At 47.4% G+C, this 22252-nt stretch overlaps 1 protein-coding gene across 4 annotated transcripts; it reads left to right on the plus strand.

Annotated features, from left to right (window-relative positions):
• Window positions 1-652: 652 nt before the first annotated feature.
• On the plus strand, window positions 653-20640 carry COPZ1 (COPI coat complex subunit zeta 1). Of its 4 annotated transcripts, none has more exons than XM_049625653.1 (10): window positions 653-748; window positions 11688-11756; window positions 13110-13191; window positions 13805-13896; window positions 15462-15517; window positions 16076-16207; window positions 16852-16929; window positions 17090-17141; window positions 18318-18356; window positions 19200-20640. In XM_049625653.1, the coding sequence occupies exons 1-10, from the start codon at window positions 731-733 to the stop codon at window positions 19245-19247; spliced, it is 666 nt and encodes a 221-aa protein (XP_049481610.1). In that variant the 5' UTR covers window positions 653-730; the 3' UTR covers window positions 19248-20640. The 4 variants fall into 4 exon arrangements, with proteins under 4 accessions (XP_049481610.1, XP_049481609.1, XP_049481612.1 ...); XM_049625652.1 differs by lacking the exon at window positions 19200-20640 and adding an exon at window positions 18956-19166; XM_049625655.1 differs by lacking the exon at window positions 16076-16207.
• Window positions 20641-22252: the final 1612 nt, after the last annotated feature.

Below are 22252 nucleotides of genomic sequence, written 5' to 3' on the forward strand. Positions count from 1 at the left end.
CCCGTTTCACGTCCGGTCAAAGAAAATCTACTTTTAGAAACTCATTGGCTTCTTGTCCTTCCTTGGGCCCAGCAAAGCCTGGGACTCCATCTTGGGGAAATTGTTACTGTAGCAGTTAACTCCCAGCGGCCTCGTTTTATTTAATACACTGAGCATCTCTTGGCTTTTACTCTGTGGTTGTGCAGACTTCCGGTGAGGGTGCTGCACTCAGCGAGTCTGAGGGAAGAGCTAGCAGTGTTTGCTAAAGCAACCTTGGATATCAAGGGCCTACCTAATATGCTCTTGGACTGGGGATTCCGATGCGATTCCGTCACGAGCTGTCCAGTGTTAAGGGCTAAGGAGACACAGCGCCCCCTAAAGGGAGTGCAGATTAAAGCTGCTAAATCAGGCCTACGGATATCACGTGGTCTCTTCTCCACCAATTGAAAATTAATAATCGCTTCCTCTGTTCCCCGTGGAAACAACCCCGCCCCCTGACCCTCCCGCCCCATTCAACCTTGAGGTTTTGGCGTTGTATTGAGTGTTTAATCTGACAATCAAATGCCTGCGCCTTCTGGCTGGACACCTTGCTTCCGCTGAGCAAGCTAGTACACTGATTGGCCAATAAAGCAATAGCTGTTACGATATAGTCCAATAATCCTCATCCTGGGCGGGGTCTAATGAGGATGTAGGGCCAATCAGCGGAGGTGTTGCTTTTGCGGCTCCACGTCGGCACCAGCTGCGGGGCAAGATGGAGGCGCTGATTTTGGTAGGAGCCGGAGGGGCCGCCGAGGTGCTGCGGTGTCCAGAGGGGCTGGGAGTTGGGGTTCATCCTGACTGGGAGGGGGTAGAAAGGGGAATCCCGGGTAATCCTCGGGGACCGAATGTTCTGCCAGCCCCTGGAATAAGCGTGTGGCCTGGTGTAGGAACTGTAGGAGGTAAAGCCTCGGTTTAGAGTAGAAAGCTCTTCCGGGGAGAGGGCAGAATCCGTGGAAAGTTGAAGGGAGCACATGGAGTCCTTAGAACGCATAGGATCATCAGCATACTGAATTGGGGTCCTTTAGGTTTCTCCTGATTCTGAGCATTATGGATGATAACTCTGATTTGACTTTCTCCAGACCTCCAAACTGGCCCCAAATTGTAGGACTAGACTGCAGTTGTTTGTCATCACGGGGTCCTCCTGGTGGTTGTCATAGTTTCATTTTCCGTTGACAGTTCTGTTACATATCTTCAAAAAACGGTTTTCTTTTTACTTAGGTCTTCTGTTAATCCCTGTTATGTAGTTTTGTCATGGTAAATGTATTCCATCAAAGTTCTGGAGTACCTGATAAGTTAGCATGGATTAAAGAATATTTTTTCCAGACTCCTTATTCTCTTCTCCTTTTTTCTCCCCTTCTAAGGCGTTAAGAATTCTTATTGTAAGATCTGGGATGCTAACTGTCCCTCTGGTTATATGAGAATTTTGGTGGCTAAAAGAGTCTTTTAGCTTCTTTACCCGTATAATCCCTTTTGCCTGTTAAAACAAAATACTGGTACCCTTTCTTTGGAACCAGACTGGCGGATTTCTCTCTAAAGTGCTCTGTTTTACAGTCTGGGGATATTAATATGTATGTGTGCATAGGAACTCAGCGGCCAACCTCCTTCCTTGATTAACTCCAGGCTCTTTCCAAAGACGTTTTCTTGCATCTTTTTCTGCTCTAATACATGTACATATCCAGATTTTCATCAGGTAGAAGACAGTAACAGGTTTGATTTCTTTCAAAATGGCAAAGATAGGGATAATTCCTTCTCATCATGTGAATTGATCAAGTCTAGGTAGTGAGCTTAAAAGCTGAGGTTTAAAATTTTTTTATTTTTTGAGGCGCCTGGGTGGCTCACTTGGTTGAGCATCTGACTTCGGCTCAGGTTATGATCTCGCACTCTGTGAGTTCAAGCCCCGCGTCGGGCTCTGTGCTGACAGCTCGGAGCCTGCTTCAGATTCTGTGTCTCCCTCTCTCTCTGCCCCTCTCCCGCTCATGCTCTGTCTCTCTCTGTGTCGAAAATAAATAAAATTTTTTAAAAAAAATTTTATTTTTTAATTAATCTCTGCGCCCAGTGTTGGGTTCTAACTCATGACCTGGAGATCAAGAGCCGCAGGCTCCACTACCTGAGCCAGCCACGCACCTCCCGAGTAGTTTTTAATAAGTTATTTTCTGTACCAGGCAGTTAGCCAGTATTCTTAACCAGTTAACAGACTAGGATAAATTCCAGGGAATTGGTTTCTTTGGAAATTTTTAGGAATTTTTTAAATGCTCCCTACATCTGTTTACAAGGGAGCCTGCTTAGAGGTATAGGAGTGAGGGACATGATGCTTGGGGAGCCGTCTTAATAAGGGATATGTGTGTAGTGGTGAGTTGCGGGAGGTATATATGAAAATCTCACACATTTTCTCTTACCTCAGTTTTCAGTCTGCTTCCTTGTTGAAGTCTATTTCAGTCTGCTTTTTCCTTGTATCCATTTTGATCTGTACCCAAGATGCCAGATTCCTGCCACCTTGGTGAGGTACCCCTGAACTTTGCTTTTAAAACCATATTGATTCTGGGGTGCCTGGGTGGTGCAGTCGGTTAAGCGTCCGACTTTGGCTCAGGTCATGATCTCACGGTTTGTGAGTTTGAGCCCTGCGTCGGGCTCTGTGCTGACCGCTTGGAGCCAGCCTGGAGACTGCTTCAGATTCTGTGTCTCCCTCTCTCTCTGCCCCTGCCCTGCTCATGCGCGCGCTCTCTCTCTCTCTCTCTCAAAAGTAAATAAAAAAATAATAAATATAAAACCATATTGATTCTTTGTCATGAGAAATCTATGTGATGGGTTTAGGGGAAACCAAATTATAGAGAAGAGGGCTTGCTCAGGGAAGCACGTACTGGAGGATACCTCTCCAGTATGCAGAACTGTACTTTTAAGCATCAATTATATAAAGCATTTATTGGGGACAAAGTACTAACAGGTATCAATTCGTGTGCTGGTCTCCAAAGTTCTTATGATATTAAACTAATATTTTCCTTCCTCTGTGTCAGCTCTTTACAATTTCATTATATTTTGGGCCCCCAATTAAGAATTTATGTATCTTTCTCATCATTCCAGCCTTTCTCAGCCAGAGTTCTAGGAGAGAAGTAAGCCTAAGGCATTCATTAATGTAATGAATCAACTTCTCTGTATCCACAATGGCACTAGTTTGTACCATCCTTGGGAGAAGTTAAAAAAAAAAAGTAGTCATTTAAATAGTTTTCAGTATTCAGTGCTTCAGATGAGGAACCCTAGTTGAGAATCAGGTGATACTTCCTAAATGTTTATTTCTCTCTACCCTCACAAACTGGATCATGGAATTTAGCTCCATCGGATTCAGAATCACCCTTCTGCACTGGTCCTTTTTAACCTCATGCCTTCCTCTGTTTACTCAGCAGCACCTCCTGAGTACTTAAATCACCATCGTTGTGAAAAGTATGAGGAATCCCTGGATCTTACCTTAGCTGTCTACTGAACTAGAGTTTACTGTACCCAGATAATATTTAACAGACCACTCCTTAAAGAGGCAGACACCTTCTAAAGTTCTTGTAGGCTTCCTTTGTTCACATTTTTGTTTTGACTGGACCTCTAGGGAAAACTGATGAATGTACATTCCTCTGTCCTCACCTCTACAAGGCACACAGCCATAGGGTATTGAGAAGAAGGGAAGGGTAATCTAGAGGGGGTCAAGAAGAAACATCTGCCGAAACTTAATCTGATTATGGGAACTTCTAAATACCAGTAGGTTCCCTTCATTTAGGTACTTTACTGTGGGTCATGTTTCTTTTTCGAATTAAGTAATCTAGCTCTAGGTTTTAAGCAGATTTGTCTAATCTTTCTCAGGTGCTGTTGTCGTCTCCTAAGGAAAGAGACCCTTTCATCAACTTCCTTCCCAGTGCTTAATAGTGCTCCCAGCCTGCATCTTTGTACTTAACTTCCTCTCTCCTGCTGTTTTCTGCTGATGCTCCCTTTCTTAGCTGTGAATGGAGAGGGATCTCTACAGGTCACCATTCTCCATTAATAACCTATGAAATCTTAAAGATAATGACTTACTCCCTTCCCCCTTTACCTTATTTTTTTTCTTTTCTTTTTCCTCTCAAAGCTGAATTACTCTAGCAGTCTAGATCCTTCAATCTTTCCTCATAGGTTTCATTTTTCCTAAACCTCTCTGGATTCACTTTCTGAGTGTTTTTCCAGTGCTTTTCAGACTAGACTTAATTCCATTCTTTCTCTCCCTTTATACCATTTTTTATCCTAAAACAATGACCACATCCCAAATTCTAAGACTCCTTCAAACATCAGGGCATCCAGAGTGCACAAGAGCGTGCATCTTTGTGGAGGAGGAAACTATGCAGAATACATCAATGACTTAAAGGTTGATACTGCTCTGTGGCCTTCGCTTCCTGAATCATCTTAATGGGGCTTTTGTTAAATTCCTTTGGCACTAACAGTAGAGGTACTTGGCCTGAATGCCCCCTCCCCCTGCTCTGGGCAAAGGTATCAATTACATTAAGCCCCCAAAGCACTCCCATCTCGTTCCTGGCAGTCCCTTGTGCCCCTCTCCCAGCTGCGTCCTTGCCGGTGCCTGGCCCCTCCATTTCGTTAGGAGAAGCAATCTCCTCGATCCTGCGCCGTGGAGATATATTTCTCAGCTAGGGCGCGAGCTGTGCCAGCACTGCCCCCGGTGAGGTCCCTGGCAGCCATAAAAATTTTTATTGTGATTATGTTGGTGTCGGGGTGTCCATCTGGGTTATTGCACACCTAGTTTAATTGATTGAAGTTTAATTTATTGACACTTCAAATTAAATGATCAGAATAAACTGTGCTGTTACTCTGGCCGGCTTGTTTTAATGGTTGATTGCTGGAAGCAGACCTCGGCTTGAACTAAAACCCCCAAAGAGCAATTGACGCTGCTTCTAACTCTCTCCGTGTCTTGCCCTCCAAGAAGACCTCGTTATAGATTTCCGACGTATTTATATATATTTTTTCCCTCTCCTTCACAGTGGTGGGAAAGAGTTGGTCCCCGGCAAGGTATAAATTATATCAAAGGTCTAGGGGAGCTGTCACATGGTCAAAAGAGGAGGAGGGGGTCTCCATGTGAAGAAAGACCTTTGAGAAGCCAGGTCTTCCCTATGAAGCAGAGGATGAATGCAATTATCCAGATATTTGAGGGAGCCTAGTGGCAGATTTAGGGTGTTTTTTTTTTTTTAATCTAGATATCTGCTACTGTTCTTTACTCCGCTGACACGACTTGGTTAGAGTTAGGATATTGACCACTAGTCATGGAAAGGGGAAATCAAGAAGCAAATAAAGGATCGAACAGGAATACTGAATCCGTGTCCACCTATCCACTTACACTAGAGTAATTAGAAAGATGGAAGGCAGAGTGCCCTCCAGCAGCTGACGAAGATGGATTGGGGGGTTGAGTCCATGCGCGTCATAAGATGCCTGTACTGGCAAGGGCCCTCTCACGTTCCGTCTTCCCTGATGCTGTGCAGAATAGGTTTTCTCCCAGATCAGATTATTAGAGGAGTTCTCTTTATCCTTCGATTTCCTAGCTTTCCTCTTCTGGCGTTTGACCACACCCATCTCTTCAGAAGACTTTCCTGCTGTGTAACCTAAGTCACATGTTGCAAGTGAAATGCGTGTCTCCTTATCTGGGCGTTTAGTTTTCCCACTGTCAAGGCAGGTGTATCCACCTACAGCCAGATGGTTTGGATAGCCCTACCAATTTTCTTCAACTCCTTTTCTATTATTTGTATACTTTTTAGAGGGAGACTGAAACTGGGGCAGAGGATAGCAATTAGGCCTTAGGACATGATTTTGAATTTTGGGTTGGTAGACTGAAAGACAAACACAGAGGCTGTCGACCCATTCTTTTAGACTAGCAGATTAGGGGCAGGGTAGATAGCCCGAAATGTTATAAACAAGAACTCTGCAGAAATAGATCTAGTTCCATCGGATTTTTCCCTTTACTGATGATATTTAAATGAGAGCTCTTGGATTACCCAACTGGGAAGGCGGGAAGTTCTAATGTCGCTCTCAGGCCTCAGGTGCCAAGTGCTCTGATTTCTGCTTGTTCGACTTGTCTCTCTTTCCAGTGCTGCTTTGCTTTGTCCTGCGTTTCTGTAATTTTTCATAATAGTTAGAGAATGGACTGTGCACCCTCTGGGGAAAACTTCTCCAGATGAGGTTTTCTGAAATGAAAAAATAATAATAAGTTCTAGGCTCAGACTCACAACCCTGAGCCCAAGAGTTGCATACTCTACCGACTGAGCCAGCCAGGTGCCCTGGCTTTCTCAGTTTTAAGAGAGGACCTGAGATTTTGCATTTCTGAAGAGCTTAGGCTCAGTTATCTTTGTCCTTGCCTGTCTCACAGCCACCAAGTTCAGTCACTGAAAGCTGGAGGGGTATGGTGCCGACCTTTGCTCCCCCTGCTGGCTGTGTTAGTTTTCTCAGTCACATTTATTAATTTATGAAGGCCACACACATATTTATTGAAGTCATTATTTGGTTCGAGGCAGAGGAGAGGGGGTGATTTTCAAAAGTATCATTCATTTCCCCCTTTCCCCCTCCTCTCTCCACACCATCTTATTATCCTCACAAAGTATCATATTTAATTCTAACTGGGCTCCTTGAAATCATAAGAATTTGTGAATGTGTAGTTTTCTGGTAACGGGGTCCATAAATTTCATCAGCTTATCAAAAAGGTCTGCTGTAACTTAAGGTATTAACCTTAACTGATCTAGGTCAGGCCTCTCATTTCTCTGATGAAGAAGCAGAGTCCCCCAGAAAGGTAGAACTTGAGTTAATGGCCGACCCAGATTACAATAAAGGATTTTAGGAGTTCGGAGACATTTTCTCCTATAGTGGTTGAGTTCTTAGTGACCGTGCTTTCACATTTCCTGTCTCTGTCAGACAGGAAGATTCTTTCTAGGTGTCTCTTCCTGACATCACTTCTTCCTTCCTAAGGGTTGTGTTCACTTTCTTCTTTATAACCAGTATTTGGTCTCATGGCAACTGGGTAATGTTCTGTGGTACCTGTGGCTCCTGGTCTTTCCTGAGTTGTGCTTGAATCTAAGCAAACCCTTGGGTAGTGTGTGAAAACTATGCTTCCCAAGCCTGGAGCTAATTCTTCTTTTTGTTTGAAGTCCCTAGGCTTGTGGCTGGCAAATTGGAGCCCTCAACCCCAGAGGAGCTTTTCATGTTAAAGGAGTTGGCACAGAGTCAGGGAGCAAAATACCTGCTTAGCTACGTAGAGCAGCTGGGAGTAGTATCTAGGGATTTTTCCTTCCAGTTTTTACCGTCTTGGTTTTGCTCTATAAATAGAGTTGGGGCACCAGGGTGGCTCAGTTGGTTGAGCATCTGACTCTTGATCTCAGGTCCTGATCTCAGGGTCGTGAGTTCAAGCCCTGCATTGGGCTCTACGATGGGCATGGAGCCTACGTTAAAAAAAAAAAAAAAAAAAAGGGTCGAGGGAAGAGCGTCTTGTTTCTTGTTGATCAAGACCTGTTGCCAAGCCAGGGTACTACTTTTTGGCATGGCCATAAAGATTTCTTTCTAAGTGGGAAATGAAGAACTTTCTAGGAATTTCAACCAGGTTCTTACTTGCGCCCCTTCAGCTGTGTGGTTGCCACCCTCAACGCCCACAAAGCCTTTTTGGGCCCCCCCCCCCCCCCCCCCGTCCCCGTGAATTAAATAAAAATAATTGGTCTTAGCCCCCAGATATCCTGTGTGCCTGCTGCAAAGATTCCCCTCTCTCCACCCCCCCCCCCCTTTCCTCTTCTGGTGACATTTCATGATCTTACCGCAGAGTGCCTTCTGACTCTGTACGCTGTGAACTGACTTAATTCAGTGCTTTTTCAGAGCCTATCTCTCCTAGTTTGACTCACAAGACACACAGAGAACTTCTATTCAGAGCTGCCTTTTTAATATTTTTGCTGATTACACTGCTGAGGAAGCTGCAGGTCATTTGAAGGCCCACAGGGGGCAGCACTAGGAATGACTTCCCCTGTAGTCCCCCGTGTGCTAGTCGCCGGGGTACTGGGAGGTGTTTTTCACCAGACCACAGAAATCCTCTGATTGAGATCGGAGACTCCTTTGCAGCAGGCTGGTTGCTTGTTTGGTGTTGTTTCAGCGCTCCTGAGGAGTCCCGTCTAATTTCCTTGACAATAAAAATGTACATGAAAATCTCTCTGAGCCACCCAACCTCCCGCAAACAATCTGCCTACATGTCATTTCCAGGCACTATTAGCATTTGAGGTGAAGTTCTGTTATACACTCAGGCTGTGGCTCTCTGAAAGTCAGTGCATCACAGAACTTTGTCTCGAAAGCTTTCTAGCAGCTACACATTTGGGAGTGGGAGGGAAGAATAGACCTTTTAAATCCTTTGAACATGGCCTAAGCTTGTAGGGTCTTTTTCAGTAATCAGCATTTAATGTGTTACAAGGTCAAACCTAGTCCATTGTCCAGGAGGCCCATTTCTCAATAGCTGGGAGTTATTTATAAACTTGCCCTTTGCAAAAACTCAAAATGAAATTACATTACCAGTCATGGTTTCTGGGGCCTTTAAACTGGCTAGTTTTATGGTATGAGAGGAACTCTTGGCCTCCCCCGCTCCCGAGAGATAAAGGCCCCAGGCTGAAGTGGCACCGGCTGTAGTCAGGAGGTGGCAGGAGACAGACGTAAAGGAGATGCTGCTGGCTCCAGCTGTAGCAGAGTTGAAGCAGCATCCGCTCATGCCTCAATTCTTGGCTTTATTGAGTATGGTTATTCCCTCGTTTGAAATGACCAGCCTTTCCTCCAGTGCCCTCTTACCTCTCTCAGAGTCAGATCTGGTCTTCTCCCTGCCTTCCTTTGCCTGCCTTTTATCCTTCCCAGTAACATCCAGTTCCTATTTGGGGGGTTTCCTTGATAACATCTTCTAGGAAGCCAGCGAGAAAGGTCTTTGCCAGCAGTTTCAGGCACTCATACCCCAGTGGCCACAAAGGGCATTGTCTCTCTCCTAGTTGGCTGGTGGCTATAAGGGTTTTTCTTTTCTTTGGGATCCATCCCATTCTTTCTAGGGATGCCAGACTCTATGGCTGCAGGAACCAGTTATCTATGCCAGACTAATGCCCAGTTTAAACCATTAGGAAGCTCTCCAAGGTTTCTGTGAATGTGGAGAGAAGAACAGAGCCAAAGATTTCCAGGGGAAAGTAGGAAAAATGCTCTCTTCCAAATTTCCTTCCCTGTGGGCTTCTTTTCCTCTGGTCCTTTCCTTCATTCCCACTGGTGTCTCCCTTTTGGTCATTTGAGGTTGGACCCTCAAGTTGCTATGGAATTAAGCCCGCGTTATGGGGAGATCTTTCTGTGGGGGTTAGGAGTGAGGAAAGCTTCTCTATTTGTGACCTTTTAGATGAGACTCTAGAAGACTTGCCTCTGCTAGACACAGAGTTCCTTAGTTTGAGACAGACTATTTATTCCAGGGAGTAATGTGTATGGAGTGGGCATCTCTATGGAGTGTTGATCAGAGCAGAGATATGTTGGTAGTAGTATCACCCCAAATGGCCACACCAGAACGTATACCGATACATGGAAGTCTAATTATAGGAGTTCCCCTAGAGGGGTGCCTGGGTGGCTCAGTCAGTTGAGCACCTGACTTCAGCTCAGGTCATGATCTCATGGTTCGTGGGTTCGAGCCCCGCGTCGGGCTCTGTGCTGACAGCTCAGAGCCTGGAGCCTGCTTTGGATTCTGTGTCTCCCTCTCTCTCTGCCCCTCCCCCGCTCATGCTCTGTCTCTCAAAAATGAATAAACGTTAAAAAAAAAAAAAAGTTCCCCTGGACACTTACTACTTCAAGAGATTTTTGCCTTATTCTCAAACTTCATTTCTTGTCACAATTATCCAGTAAATACTGAGAGTTTAGTGTGTCACATGTTGTTCTGGACACTTGGAATAAATCAGTGAACAAAAGACAGAAATTGCTATTGTCAAGAATTCAGGTGAGGAAAGCTTACATTCTTCATCACCCTGTTGTCCAAACACTGGGTTCCCTTTACTCTCATTCTTAATTCCCCGAGGCAGGGTTGGCTCTTTGCGTGGAACCAGAAACCTCCTGGCGCCTCATGGGACAGTTTACCTTTGTAGAGGTTGGAGTTTCTGGATCCTTGGCAATAATTCTTTCATACTCACTCTTGGGTCTTTATTAAACACATGCCACATGCTTGGAGGTTACATTTGGCCCCTGTGAGAACCGCGGGTTTCCTAAGCAAGGCCAGGAAAGGGAGGCAACAGCCCTGTCTCACAGCACAGGGGAGGGAGAGCAAGGGTAAGTAATGTTGATTAGAAATTCAAGGAATGTGGGGCTCCTGGGTGGCTCAGTCGGTTAAGCGTCCAACTCTTGTTTCGGCTCAGGTCATGATCTGGTGGTCCATGAGTTCGAGCCCTACACTGGGCTCTGTGCTGACACACGGAGTCTGCTTGGGATTCTCTGTCTCTGGTCTCCCTCTCTCTCTGCCCCTCCCCTGCTCACTCGCTCTCTTCTCTCTCAAAAATAAATAAACATTAAAAAAAATTCAAGGAATGTGAGGTGCGCCTGGCTGGCTCAGTTGGTGGAGCACACAACTCTTGATCTTGGGGTCGTGAATTCGAGCCCCACGTTGGGCATGGAGCCTACTTAAAAAATACATTAAAAAAAAAAAAAAGGAAATTCAAGGAATATGAGCCTGCAGACACCTTCTACACACATAACACTGCCTCCCTTTCCTTCCTTTTCCTCTCCTGGTTAGCTGGTTCGTTAGAAGTTGCAGGAGTAGAGGAGCTTTTGCAATGTGATATGCTTTGCAGTTGGATGTAACCATTAAGGCTGAGGCCGTGGTTCCTTTACGAGAGCCATTATCCTCAAGATTTGATTGTTGATAGTGAAAGAACACTCCCCTCCTGCTCATTAACTCCAGGCTCCCGGCTTCTTAGACCCTCTTCTTACTGCTTCGTAACTCCCCCAAAATTCAGAATGGTTTTTGTCTTGGCAAGTTAAGCGGTAGTGTTGGGAGTATCGTAGAGGAACTGGGATCATAGGGGAAGTCTTGGAAGATGGATGTCTCGCTGGGCTGCGTTCAGAACTGGTGTGTCTGTGTGCACGAGTGTGCACACGCATGCGTGTTCGTTTCCCTCTGCTCAGTGTGTGGGTGGTTCAGGGAAGGCTTGCTTTATGCCTCTGCATTGCTACTGCATTGGGACTGCAGAAACTTCCAAGTACACTAGGGCATTCAATCCTATTTTCAGATAGCCTCGTGCAGTGCCTATTAATTAATCTGGTCACATTCCATACCTACCTGTATGTGGGAGAGCAGGGAGGGAGGGTAGTTTGGAAAATAACTGTAGCATAATGTTTGCAAATAACATTCCATGACCTACCTTGATTAAATCCTCTGTGAGTCCGGCTCAGAGACACTGTTCCTCTGATGCTATTTTGGAGTTCTTTGTCGAAATGCCCCCTCCCTCAATTCAGTTCATTCACCACTTGATCGTTCTCGGCGGGAATTGTCTACATCTAACCAGGCTGGGATAGGGGACATGCAGAGGCACCTCTGTATCCCCTTGCAGCCCCAGTGGGACTAGGGGAAGGTAGCTGGTTTGCCACTGGTAGCAGGAGCCTTCAGGACTGAAGGTATGTTCCTATCTCTTCAGGAACCCTCCCTGTATACTGTCAAAGCCATCCTGATTCTGGACAATGATGGAGATCGACTTTTTGCCAAGGTGAGATTCCCTTTGAAATTCACTGAGGAGCAAGACAAAGGCTGATTCTGAGATTTGGACCTGGGACTGCCCCCACTAACGCCTATTCCTTGATACTATAATTTTGAGAATTCTTCCATTTTCCTGTGACCACTCCAGATGAAAACCCAAACTGCTTCTGTCTCTTACTTCCCCTGCTTCCACACTTGCCTTCCACAGATTTTGACCTCCTTTGTTGTCAGCATTAGAGCAGGGAAAACCTTGGGAACCTTGGTTTCTGAACAGTACAGTGTCTGGATATGAGAAGCAGGCTGCCCATGCCCGTCACTCTTGTCCCCCTTCCTTTTGCATTGTCACCCTGCCTGCGTTTTCCCAGGAAATTCTCTCGCAGTTCCAGGGTTCCAGCCCTAGGTCTGCAGTCACCACCAAGCTTGTTACCTCTTGATTTCCCCAGTGTGATGTTTCTAACTTTGGATCTATTGAAAGAGAGGAGAAAGGACACCCCTCTCCTCTCCCTCCATAGTCTCCCCCCTCCTGTGGAAATTTTTTCTGTCCCTGGTGTATTAACTCCGGGCGAGCACAGCATAAATCAATCAGCAGGTAGAGATTAGTTTAGAATTCACCAGCTGTTCCTCCCTGTAATTGGATGTAACTATGCAGGACACCTTTTGAAACAGTTATCCAGTTACTAAATGCCAGACCTGTCATAGGTCTTCAGCTGACTGCGACGGATTAGCCCCTAAAGAGCAGAGCGATTTAGCAGCCTAGTGTCTCCGCCCCCGTGCCAGGGAGAGCTTGGGAGTGGGCTCAGCAACGTGCTAGATGGTCTCCTGTTTTCAGTTTTCAGAAAAGAGAGCTAAGATACGAGAGAGGTTGGATAGGCTTTGCCTTTCTTTAGAGGAAGGAGGTTTTTTGCAGCCTTTCCCCCATTCCTCAGTTTCATACTGTGCATGAGGGTCTGGAAGAAGTGTTCTGTGCTTCTAGTGTCTTTTGCATTCTTTAGCACTGCTCCCCCGATGTAGGGAAGCTCCTAGGAAGCACTCCATGAGATCAGTCTCGGGATTGCTCTCCTAGAGTGCAGACAGGGGTAGAGCTTCATCGTAGGGCTTGTAGGCCTCTGCCCTTACAGTCTTAGAAGTGTGAGGTGGGCTTGCCTACAGCAGGGTCCCTAAAATTTTTTTTTTTTTTTTTTTTGGTATTTAATTACTCACTGCCCATTCCCTGCCTCATAGTTCTTCCTTCTTCGTGTCAGTGTTTTTCCCTCACCCCATGCCTTGAAGGAAAGAAATCCAAGATCCAGGGCAAAGCACAATCACTAATCATTCTGGGCTCCCAGCTCTAATGACCCAACCCATCTCCTTTCCCTCTGACCAGTACTATGACGACACCTACCCCAGTGTCAAGGAGCAGAAGGCCTTTGAGAAGAACATTTTCAACAAGACCCATCGGACTGACAGTAGGTCATTTTCCTTTCACTGCTCCTGGTGTGGGGGGAACCGTGGGGGGTGGGGGGGGCAGCAGGACTGCAGAGAAAGGATAAAACGACTGCCTCCTTTTTTCTCTTTTTTCCTCCTCCCCTCATATAATAAACTCTTCAGAAATGTAATGGGGAGGTGAGTGTACCTCACGCGGGAATACCGTGCTGGAAGGTTGGCTGTTAGCTACCTGTCTAGTCCCTGGATTTATGAGCCTCACTTGACAAATTTAACTGCAGCTCTGCTTATTGTACCGCATCCATTAGGGCAGGTAAATGGAAGTCTGTAAAGGTGACCGCTCTGCATTTTCACCTCCGAAGGATCGACTAGTATCCTGTCTCATATACAAGGAGGGAAATAAGGGTAGTTGGCGGGGGACATGGTTAGAGGAGAAGATACGTTTCGATTTCCCCAAGTTTATACTTCCCTTTTACCACCTGGAAAGAAAAAGCAGGTCAACTTTGGTCTTTGGACTTTATTACAACCTACCTTCCTTGAGCCCAAATAGCTGGATGCCAGGAATTCATGAGAACTCCTTCTACCTACTTCCTTATCTCAGGCCACCCACTGTTTCCACCTTCCCCCCACCCCCAGGTGAAATCGCCCTCTTGGAAGGCCTGACAGTGGTATACAAAAGCAGTATCGATCTCTATTTCTATGTGATTGGCAGCTCCTATGAAAATGAGGTGAGAATCCCCATCGCTCTTTGCTATTGCTGACTCCACTTCCTAAACCATAGGCAGGACAGTTACTGGTTCTGGACCCTAGAAGGGCCACGTCCCTCTGGCTTCTGACTGGGCTAATGAAGTTATCAGAGTCCTGCTGCCCTCACAAATGTGGCCTAGCAAACACATCGACTTAGGGGCCCCTGGGTGGCTCAGTCGGTTGAGTGTTCACCTTCGGCTCAGTCATGATCTGTGGTTTATGAGTTCGAGTGCCACGTTGGGCTCTGTGCCGACAGCTCAGAGCCTGGAGCCTGCTTGGGATTCTGTGTCTCCCTCTTTCTCTCTGCCTCTCCCCTACACGCACTCTGTCTCTCTGTCTCTCTCTCAAAACTAAACATTTAAAAAAAAAATTTTTTTTTTTAAATCAACCTAGAATGCAGGTTTTTCCCCACTTGCTCTTTTTGTTTTTTTTTTAAGTTTTATTTATTTAAGTAATCGCTACACCCAACGTGGGGCTTGAACTCATGACCCCAAGATCAACAGTCGCTTGCTCCTCCAACTGAGCCAGCCAGGCACCCCCCCCCCCCAATTGCTCTTTTATCTTCACGTTGGAGACACCAGATATGTTTTCATACATACTGATATACGGTATCAAGGGTCTTCCCTGCATAGTGTTTTCAGAGGTAGATTTCTGAGGTGTGGTCAAGGTCAAGGGGATGCTTGCTCCTACTATGAAGGCTCCACATCTGACTGAGCTTGGGTCAGTTAGCCAACATTCAGGGTCATGTTGAAGCCGTACATTCTGAATGGGTCACTTGAGAAAACTGTGAATATAGTCCTAACCTGCTTCCTATGCACAGGAAAAGCTACTTACCTCAGGTAGCGACGTCTAGGAGAGTAGATAAGTAAAAATAAGCCCCCACCTAATTTGAAGCAAAAGTAAAAGTTTGAGAGAACCAATTCTTTCTGAGCTTTTACTACTTTAAGTGCTTTGTAAGGTACATTGTTACCTAATCCTTACAGCACTTATGTGAGTTGTGGGTATTAGCGTTCTTGTTTTATAGATGAGGAAACCAAAACATGAGGAACAATATGAAATTGCTTGCATATGACCACCATTGAACTATATAAATGGCAGTTTCATATGGTTCAACCTAATAACTTTCCCAGGGTCACACATATAGAAATGGCTCAGCTGGGATTTAAGCCCAACTCTGTCTGACTGCAAAGTCCATACTCTTTCCACTAACTCTCTGACCTTAGTTACTGTTTGGTTAATGATTTCTTTACCTAAGATCTCCGGTAACATATACGCAGTTGGTAAAGACCTGTAGAGGACTGCAATAGGAAAGTTTGAACAGTCTGGTCAGAGAGAGGTCTCAAATTGTGGGATCGTGTAGCAGAATTAATTTCTGCGAGAAACCACAGTTCTTCTTCCTGTTTTTGCTCTGACTTCCACCTTATGCTTTTGGTCCTTTGTGAAAGCCCATGTCTTTTGATGCTTAATGAATTGGCAGGTTTTGTTTTCAGGTAGCAGCTTTCAGGGCCTTGAACCTTATCCTTCTGCTTCTCCTGTCTCCCAACAGCTGATGCTCATGGCTGTTCTGAATTGCCTCTTTGACTCATTGAGCCAGATGCTGAGGTGAGCAGGCCATTCTTGACATCTGTTTGGGAGAGAAAGTCACTATTCATCAGGCCCAGGAATTTGTGGGGGAATTAGCAGAGGCTCCAGGGAATTGATTTACCTTGAGAAGTTAGGCTTATTATTTCAGAGTAATTTGCACTGATGGGGAAGACTGGATGGAAAGTGTGTCCCACCTGGGGGATAATTCTCCTAAGAAAGGGGATTGGGAGGGAGCAATGTGTGTCTACTCTCATATTACCCAGTGGCTCTGTCAGAGTTCTGAGTACCTTTAAGGTGCTTTTCTAGACTTCATTAGAAGATAGGGAAAGGGCAAGTGTGGGGAAGTGTCCCAGATGTAACATCAGTACTCTGGGAATGGAGGCAACACTCCCAGTTTTTAACTTTAGTCCTTAGTTTTTTGTTTCTATAGGACAGGAAGAATATGCCATTTACCCTCGCCTCCCCTCCACCTCCCCAGCAGCCAGCCCTCTGTTCCCCATGTAGATGGGCAACAGAAGAGATATAAGATACTTTCCTTGAAAACATCCAGGGCTCTGAACTTCATTCCCCCGGCAGCTCCCAAGTGAACCCAGTACAGACAGCCATCCGCCATCCGGAGCAGAACAGCAGGCGCTCTCAGCCCCACAAAATCAGCAGGGCGAATGGCTCAGATTTCCTCAGGAAGGGGATGATTTATTTCTTAGCCAGGTGAATGAATAGACTTCATTTCAGTGATCTAGTGAAAGAGTCAAGCTGACGGATGTGACTGGCCACATGTACAACCACCGGATCTGAAGCTGGTGGATGAGGGCCCTGACTGTTCCCAGCCCCCTGGTTGGGCTTCTTTTCAAGGCCTGAGAAGAGCTGGTGAGGGAGGGGGACGCAGGGGGAGCAGGGGAATGGGGAGAGGCTTAGAAAGTCTGTTAGAGCTTGAGTGCAAATAGAGTTTGCACTCAACTCCTCTCCACCTCCTGCCACCCCCAGATTGGATTTAGCTGTTTATTTGCTTTTTTCCACCCACTGATGGTAGTGTTTATGAGCACTGTCATGAGCAGCATCACGGTAGGTAGGGAAGAAACAGTAGCTCTGGATAATCAACTCTTGGATAGTCAGAAATTGACTATTTTTTTGACTCTCTTTCCTGACATTCCTGATCCTTACTTAGCAGCTAAGAATAGGAATAAGCTTAGAGTGGATTAGCCAAAAAGTTCTTATTTACTTACTTAACTTACTTTTTAGTCTGTGCGGTTGGTGGAGGCATTTTGTTGGTCTAGTTTAGGATCCCCAACTCAGACGGTGTGCTAGGTTCCTATGTGTCTTAGGCTGATTTTTCTCTTCTCTTGGGGACTCAGGAAAAATGTAGAAAAGCGAGCTCTGCTGGAGAACATGGAGGGTCTCTTCTTGGCTGTGGATGAAATCGTAGATGGAGGGTGAGTTTTCTGACCTGCCTGGAACCTCCTTGGAGCTGGGGTGAGAGGGTGGGATCGTTGCCTCTGTCCTAAGGCAAGTGGCCTTAGTGACCAGAGTATCCCCACAATGAGTCTGTCCTTCAGGCCAGAGTGAACGATGGTCTCTTCTTTGTCTTCTTAGGGTGATCCTAGAGAGTGATCCCCAGCAAGTGGTACACCGGGTAGCATTAAGGGTAAGCAAGAGTGTGCTCCCCTACATCCGCCGTCTACTCACCCTCTAGGGCCAGACCTGCTAAATTTATCTAAAGGTCAGGGCTCGTAGAATACATACAACCTTCTCCTCCCCTTTCAAATTCTCATTGTCTCAAAGAGGGGAAGCAGAAGGGGCATACTTTTGTCCCTAACCTGCTGCCTAGCGTCTCATACAGTCTTTGCCCAGAGGGGACATTTAGTACATACTTAATTGAATCAAAGATGAGTAAAAGAAACCTTAATATTAATGATTCTGAAACTATAAAGGAAGTTGAGGTTGGCTTATACTTCCTTTGGGGATGGATCCCAATCAAGTGAGGCAGAGGAGTGTCTTCCTTGTCATAAAGTCTTTACATAACTAAGGACAGCACTTGTCTATCAGGAAGCATTTATTTGCAGAACCTCAGTCCTCTTTGGTGCTAGGGATACCAGAAAGGGGCCTTTGGGTTAACCGTAGAAGCCTCCAGGTCTGTTGGGGAGAAAATGGTGGGTGTAGAGAGAGCCCACCAGCAAACTGTGGGGTGCCTCGATGTTTGAGCAAAGCAAATCTCCCCATTCATAGAATGTCCCAGCTCTGACCTCCACAGAGTGAAGGCTGACAGTGCCGGGTAATGGGAAATCTTCTCCCTTAACTGCCGTGGGCTCCATTTGCATAGTTTAATCTTCTCCTCTAACATATGTCTCTATGTGGCAAGAGAGAGGGTCCCCCCCACCACCCACTCCCGCCTTCCTCTTCTCAGGCTGCTGTTGCAGCAGTTTATTTCTTCAAATTAACATGCTGTCGTTACCCATCAGGCCTTGCGGGATCCATTAAATTACCCCTGGCTCCCCCTCATCCTTTCCCTGGCGATATTGATATTCAGGGAAGGTCTTCTCTGACTAGGGAATCAGGTCCCCCACCCCCAAGTTGAGGATCAGATAACCTGCTGATTACTTGGAATGGAATAAATCTTTTAAGTCCTCCTGCCTTAAAACAGAGGATGGATGAAATGACCCTTTTCTGCTCACAGTCCCTCTGGCCAAGTAAAATTATGGCTGTACCACCTAGAAGGGACAGAGAAGTCGGGCATCTGCCTTTTCCTTCTCCACTACCAAACTTCAGTCGGGTCTCACTCCAGCTTTCTCCCATGCTAAATGCTTGTTTCTCCGTGCCATAGGGTGAAGATGTTCCGCTTACGGAGCAGACCGTGTCTCAGGTAGGACTTTCTCCTTTTCTTCCTTTCCAGACGGACTGGGTCACTAAAGAGACTAGAATAACACTCCACCCCAGCCCAAGTTGGAATGAGTCTAGAGACCGAAGACACATCTTTCTTGGCTCCCTCTTATTCCAGAGAACTGGGACTCCTACAGCCAAACACTCCCTACCCCACCCAACTCCCGTCCCACTTCCCTGTGAGCAGTGGCTGTCAGCCTTGCTCTGTACCCTTCAAACCCTCCCTGCCTGATGCCTCATTCAGTGATTTATTCCCCAGCAGAGGCTTGCCTTAAGCAGATGGTCTGTGTGCGTGCGTGTGCACGCGCGCGCGCACACACACACACACACGCACACACTTTCTCTCTCTCTTCTCTTATTATTCAAATGAGGGCTAAGCTGGAAATGCATATTCTAGAATAAGCAGGTTTTGCAGATCCATCCTGCTACTTTGCAGATAGACTGTCTACCTGATGCGGGAGGCAAGGGAGGGATTCTGTTTTCTACCTACTTGGAATTCTCACTAAGAAGCCCATCTGGATGTGGTAACCCCTCCTTTCTAACATATGTCCAGTAACCCCCAGTTTTTTTCTTTCCTCCCAGGTATACCTCTTCTCTCTTCATCCCCCCAGTGGATTTGAATTTTTTTGGAATTTCCCAAACTGACAACCCTCTAGGGCCTTAGAGAGCTTCTTCCCATCCCTCTACCCTTGGGGATTTTCTATTTGCCATTCTTCTAAGGACAGGGAAGGCAAGTGCGGGGAAGGAGAGCCCCAATCTCTGTCCTTGCCCCACCCCCACCCCCCTCCCCCAGGCAAGCCCCTCACTGCCGCTCTTGTCCCTGCAGGTGCTGCAGTCAGCCAAAGAGCAGATCAAGTGGTCACTCCTTCGGTGAAGACCTCACTGTTCCTGGCTCCTCACCCCCTCAGAAAATCCACATATCTGCTGTGACTTCTCATCCAGTCCCCCAACTGATGCTCTCAGGGTCATCTCGGGGATCACAAGGGATCCTTAAGTCTCCATCCTCTCTGTGGTTGCTCCCCCAAACCCCCACTTATGCTTCCTATTCTTTCACACTTTTTTTTTTTTTAACAGCCTGGGAGTAAAGCTCCCATCAGATTCAAACGCAGGGTAGTAGGGAAAGCACCCTCTTCCTTTCTACACCGAATTGTGCTGTCATGCTCTCCCACACCCCCCCCCCCCATATTTTCTTCTCAACTTCGGTGCCCTTTGCTGCAGCTACACTTCAGATCAAAGCAGGAGAAAGAATGTGCTGAGTGTTTTCCTCCCTTTGCCTTTACCAGGCCTTCATCCCAACAGCCCATATGTTAGCAAGAGGAGGGAGGGAGACAGACAATGTTTTTTCTATAGAATGAGTGGGGGTGGCATATTCCAGTCTCAGCCACAGGCCCACTCACTCACTGGCCTCAGCGTTTCCTCCCATTCCTTCTTACTGCCCTGTCCTCCAGCCTTGGGAGAAAAGATGGGGAACAGCTCGTGGGCAGGGGACAGAGTAGAAGAAGTAGGGATTTAAATGTTATGGGATAGGGCTTATAAAAGTCTGTATTTCAGTCACAGCTGCATTCTTAACCCTGATCCTGGCTTCTAGCTTCAGAACCGCTGTGGGTCTGTGAGTGTTCACTGTAGGACTGTCCATCTCCTGGTCCCACTACCTGGACTCTGTCCACCTTCGCCACCCCTGGGATCTTTGCCTGGCCTGTCCTCGCTGTGCCCTGGAGCAAAGCCGGTCCCTGAACTAAAACTCCCATTTTCATCCTGGGAAGAAGAGGTTTTGCTCAGAACTGGGGAGGGGGTGGGATTTGTGACTTGGGCCTCTGGGCTCTGTCCCCTTCGCTCCCCCCACATGCATTTCACTCCTCTGCCCTGGGTCTGCAGTCTCTGTTGCTTAACCCCCTCTTCTCTCTGCCTCAGCCTTACATCCAGGCAGTAGGTCTGCGCTCTCTCCCTCCCTGGGTCGCTGAGAGAGGTGCCCTTCTTCGGAAAACCTTTGGGATTTGGATTCCCCCAGGAAGATGGGGACGGAGCACCCACTCTTGGGTCTAACCTTTCCCCCTGACCCAAAACTTCCCACAAAAATGTCTCAAAAAACACCTTCCTGAGGCTTCACTCTGCCCCACCCACTAACTGCCAGTTCTCCAAGACTGAAGTGGGGTGAATAACTGGGCATATCTGAGGGGACGTTTTTGGGGTCAGAGATGTATGGAGTCAGGAGATAGCCACCCTCATCTGCTGTGCGCAAAGAGGAATAAAACAGATTTTTTTCCAAACTGCCTTTGTGTGATGTTTCTGTTCCTCTTCCTCTCTTTTTGGCAGCTGCTTCTATTCCTCTAGCCCCCCCCCCCCATCACTCCCCATCTTATAATATTTCTTCCCTCCTACCTCAGAGACTCCCCAGCATTCCACCTCCCCCCACCCCCACCCCTAATTTACGGGGCTGTTTGCCTCCTTGGCATCCCTCCGTCCCCTCGCCTGGAAATTGGCGCCAGGGGTGGGGTGGGGGTGGTATTTTCTCAGTGGGAGTCCTGGGGAACCGAGCGCTCCCCCCCCCACCCCCAAAGCCAGCTGCCGGCTCCCGCCTCAGCCATTAGTAACCCGGAGACGCGCACCTGCGTGGGGGCTCTCCTCAGCCCCTGCTCCCTTCCTGCACCTCCCACTCCTGCTCTGAAATGGCGCTGAGCGGGTTATTTATCGGAGCCAGCGCTGCTCCAGAAGGTCAGGACGGTGGTGTAAATAACCTCTTCTCGCCATTTCCCCGTCCCTCCAGAGCCTGCTCCCCTCCCCCTCCTCCACCTTTATTCGCACAAATGAATGTGGCTGGGCTGGCTCAGAGCCTGGCCCTGCATCTTAATGGGGCGGTGAGCTCACAAGATGGATTTAGCTGGGGGTTTTATGGTTGCCGCGGCGACAGGAGAATGCTTTGGTTTTCTTTCCCCCTTCCTCCGCAGGATTTTAAGGAGGGGGGAGCGTGGGGAGCCCTCCTCCGCACTGCAGTTTTGAAGGGTCTCCTCAGTCACCTCTACAGCTCGTAAGATGGGCCTTCAATCCCAGGAGTAAGCCAGAGAGACCACATTAGGACCTCGGGAAAGGAGGAGGGAAGGAAGGTGATGGGAGTGGGAAGAGCCTCTCCAGCATCAAGACATGAAACCAAGTTGTCCAGTCTTGCCTGCTGTATGAGAACCTGGCAGTTAAGCTCGTCAGCTGTGGGGCACCTGTGCCCAGAATCCCCCCTCAGCAGGTAGAAAAAAAAGAAAACGCTTGGGTTATCACCTCTGTAGTCCTGGATTGAAAGTTGGGGTATGGGGCGGCGGGCGGAGGGGGGCTGGATGAGGGCTAGGGATCTTTGGTGTTGCCTGTCTGAGACGGGGAGGAAGCAGTGTCCGGCCTTCCCATCCTAACCTTTCTACTTACCACCACCCAGCATTGACCCTGGTTGGGGGGTGGGGGGGAAGGCAGGTCAGTGCGAGCCTTGAGGGGTTGCTGATCAGTGACGGTGTGGAGAATGGAGCTGTATCTCAAACTTGAAATGCTCTGAGTCTGTTTCCCCAGCCTGGCCTCGTTTGAACTTCTCCTGCCTCCTCTGTTTCCCACGAGGAATGGAACTCTGGTGCCCCGGCCTGCCCTGGCCTACCCAGTCCCTTGGCCAGCAGCTTTCTTCCAGGACTATGAGCAAACCCTTCTCCAGCACTAAAGCAGAGAAACCGGGGACAGGGGTCTGATCATTTCCCTCCATTGGTCTCTGATGCTGGGTCTCTTGTTTTGTAAGCTTTCCCTTCTTCCCCAGGGAACCCTGGGAAGCCCCTCCTCCCCTCTCCCCCTTCCTCCCCTTTGGCTGGGAAAGTGACTGCAGCCTGAACAGTGCCAGACACCTGCCTGCCAGAT

This window comes from Panthera uncia, chromosome B4 (genome assembly GCF_023721935.1).
Source record: "Panthera uncia isolate 11264 chromosome B4, Puncia_PCG_1.0, whole genome shotgun sequence".
NCBI classification, from domain to species: Eukaryota; Metazoa; Chordata; class Mammalia; order Carnivora; family Felidae; genus Panthera; species Panthera uncia.

Bases quoted from the DNA above. Each gene is read 5' to 3' on its own strand.
- COPZ1 (XM_049625652.1), top strand. The intron at 16,930-17,089 runs GTGAGTTTTCTG...TTGTCTTCTTAG, and splicing joins GATGAAATCGTAGATGGAGG to GGTGATCCTAGAGAGTGATC. The intron at 18,357-18,955 runs GTAGGACTTTCT...CTTTCCTCCCAG, and splicing joins CGGAGCAGACCGTGTCTCAG to GTATACCTCTTCTCTCTTCA.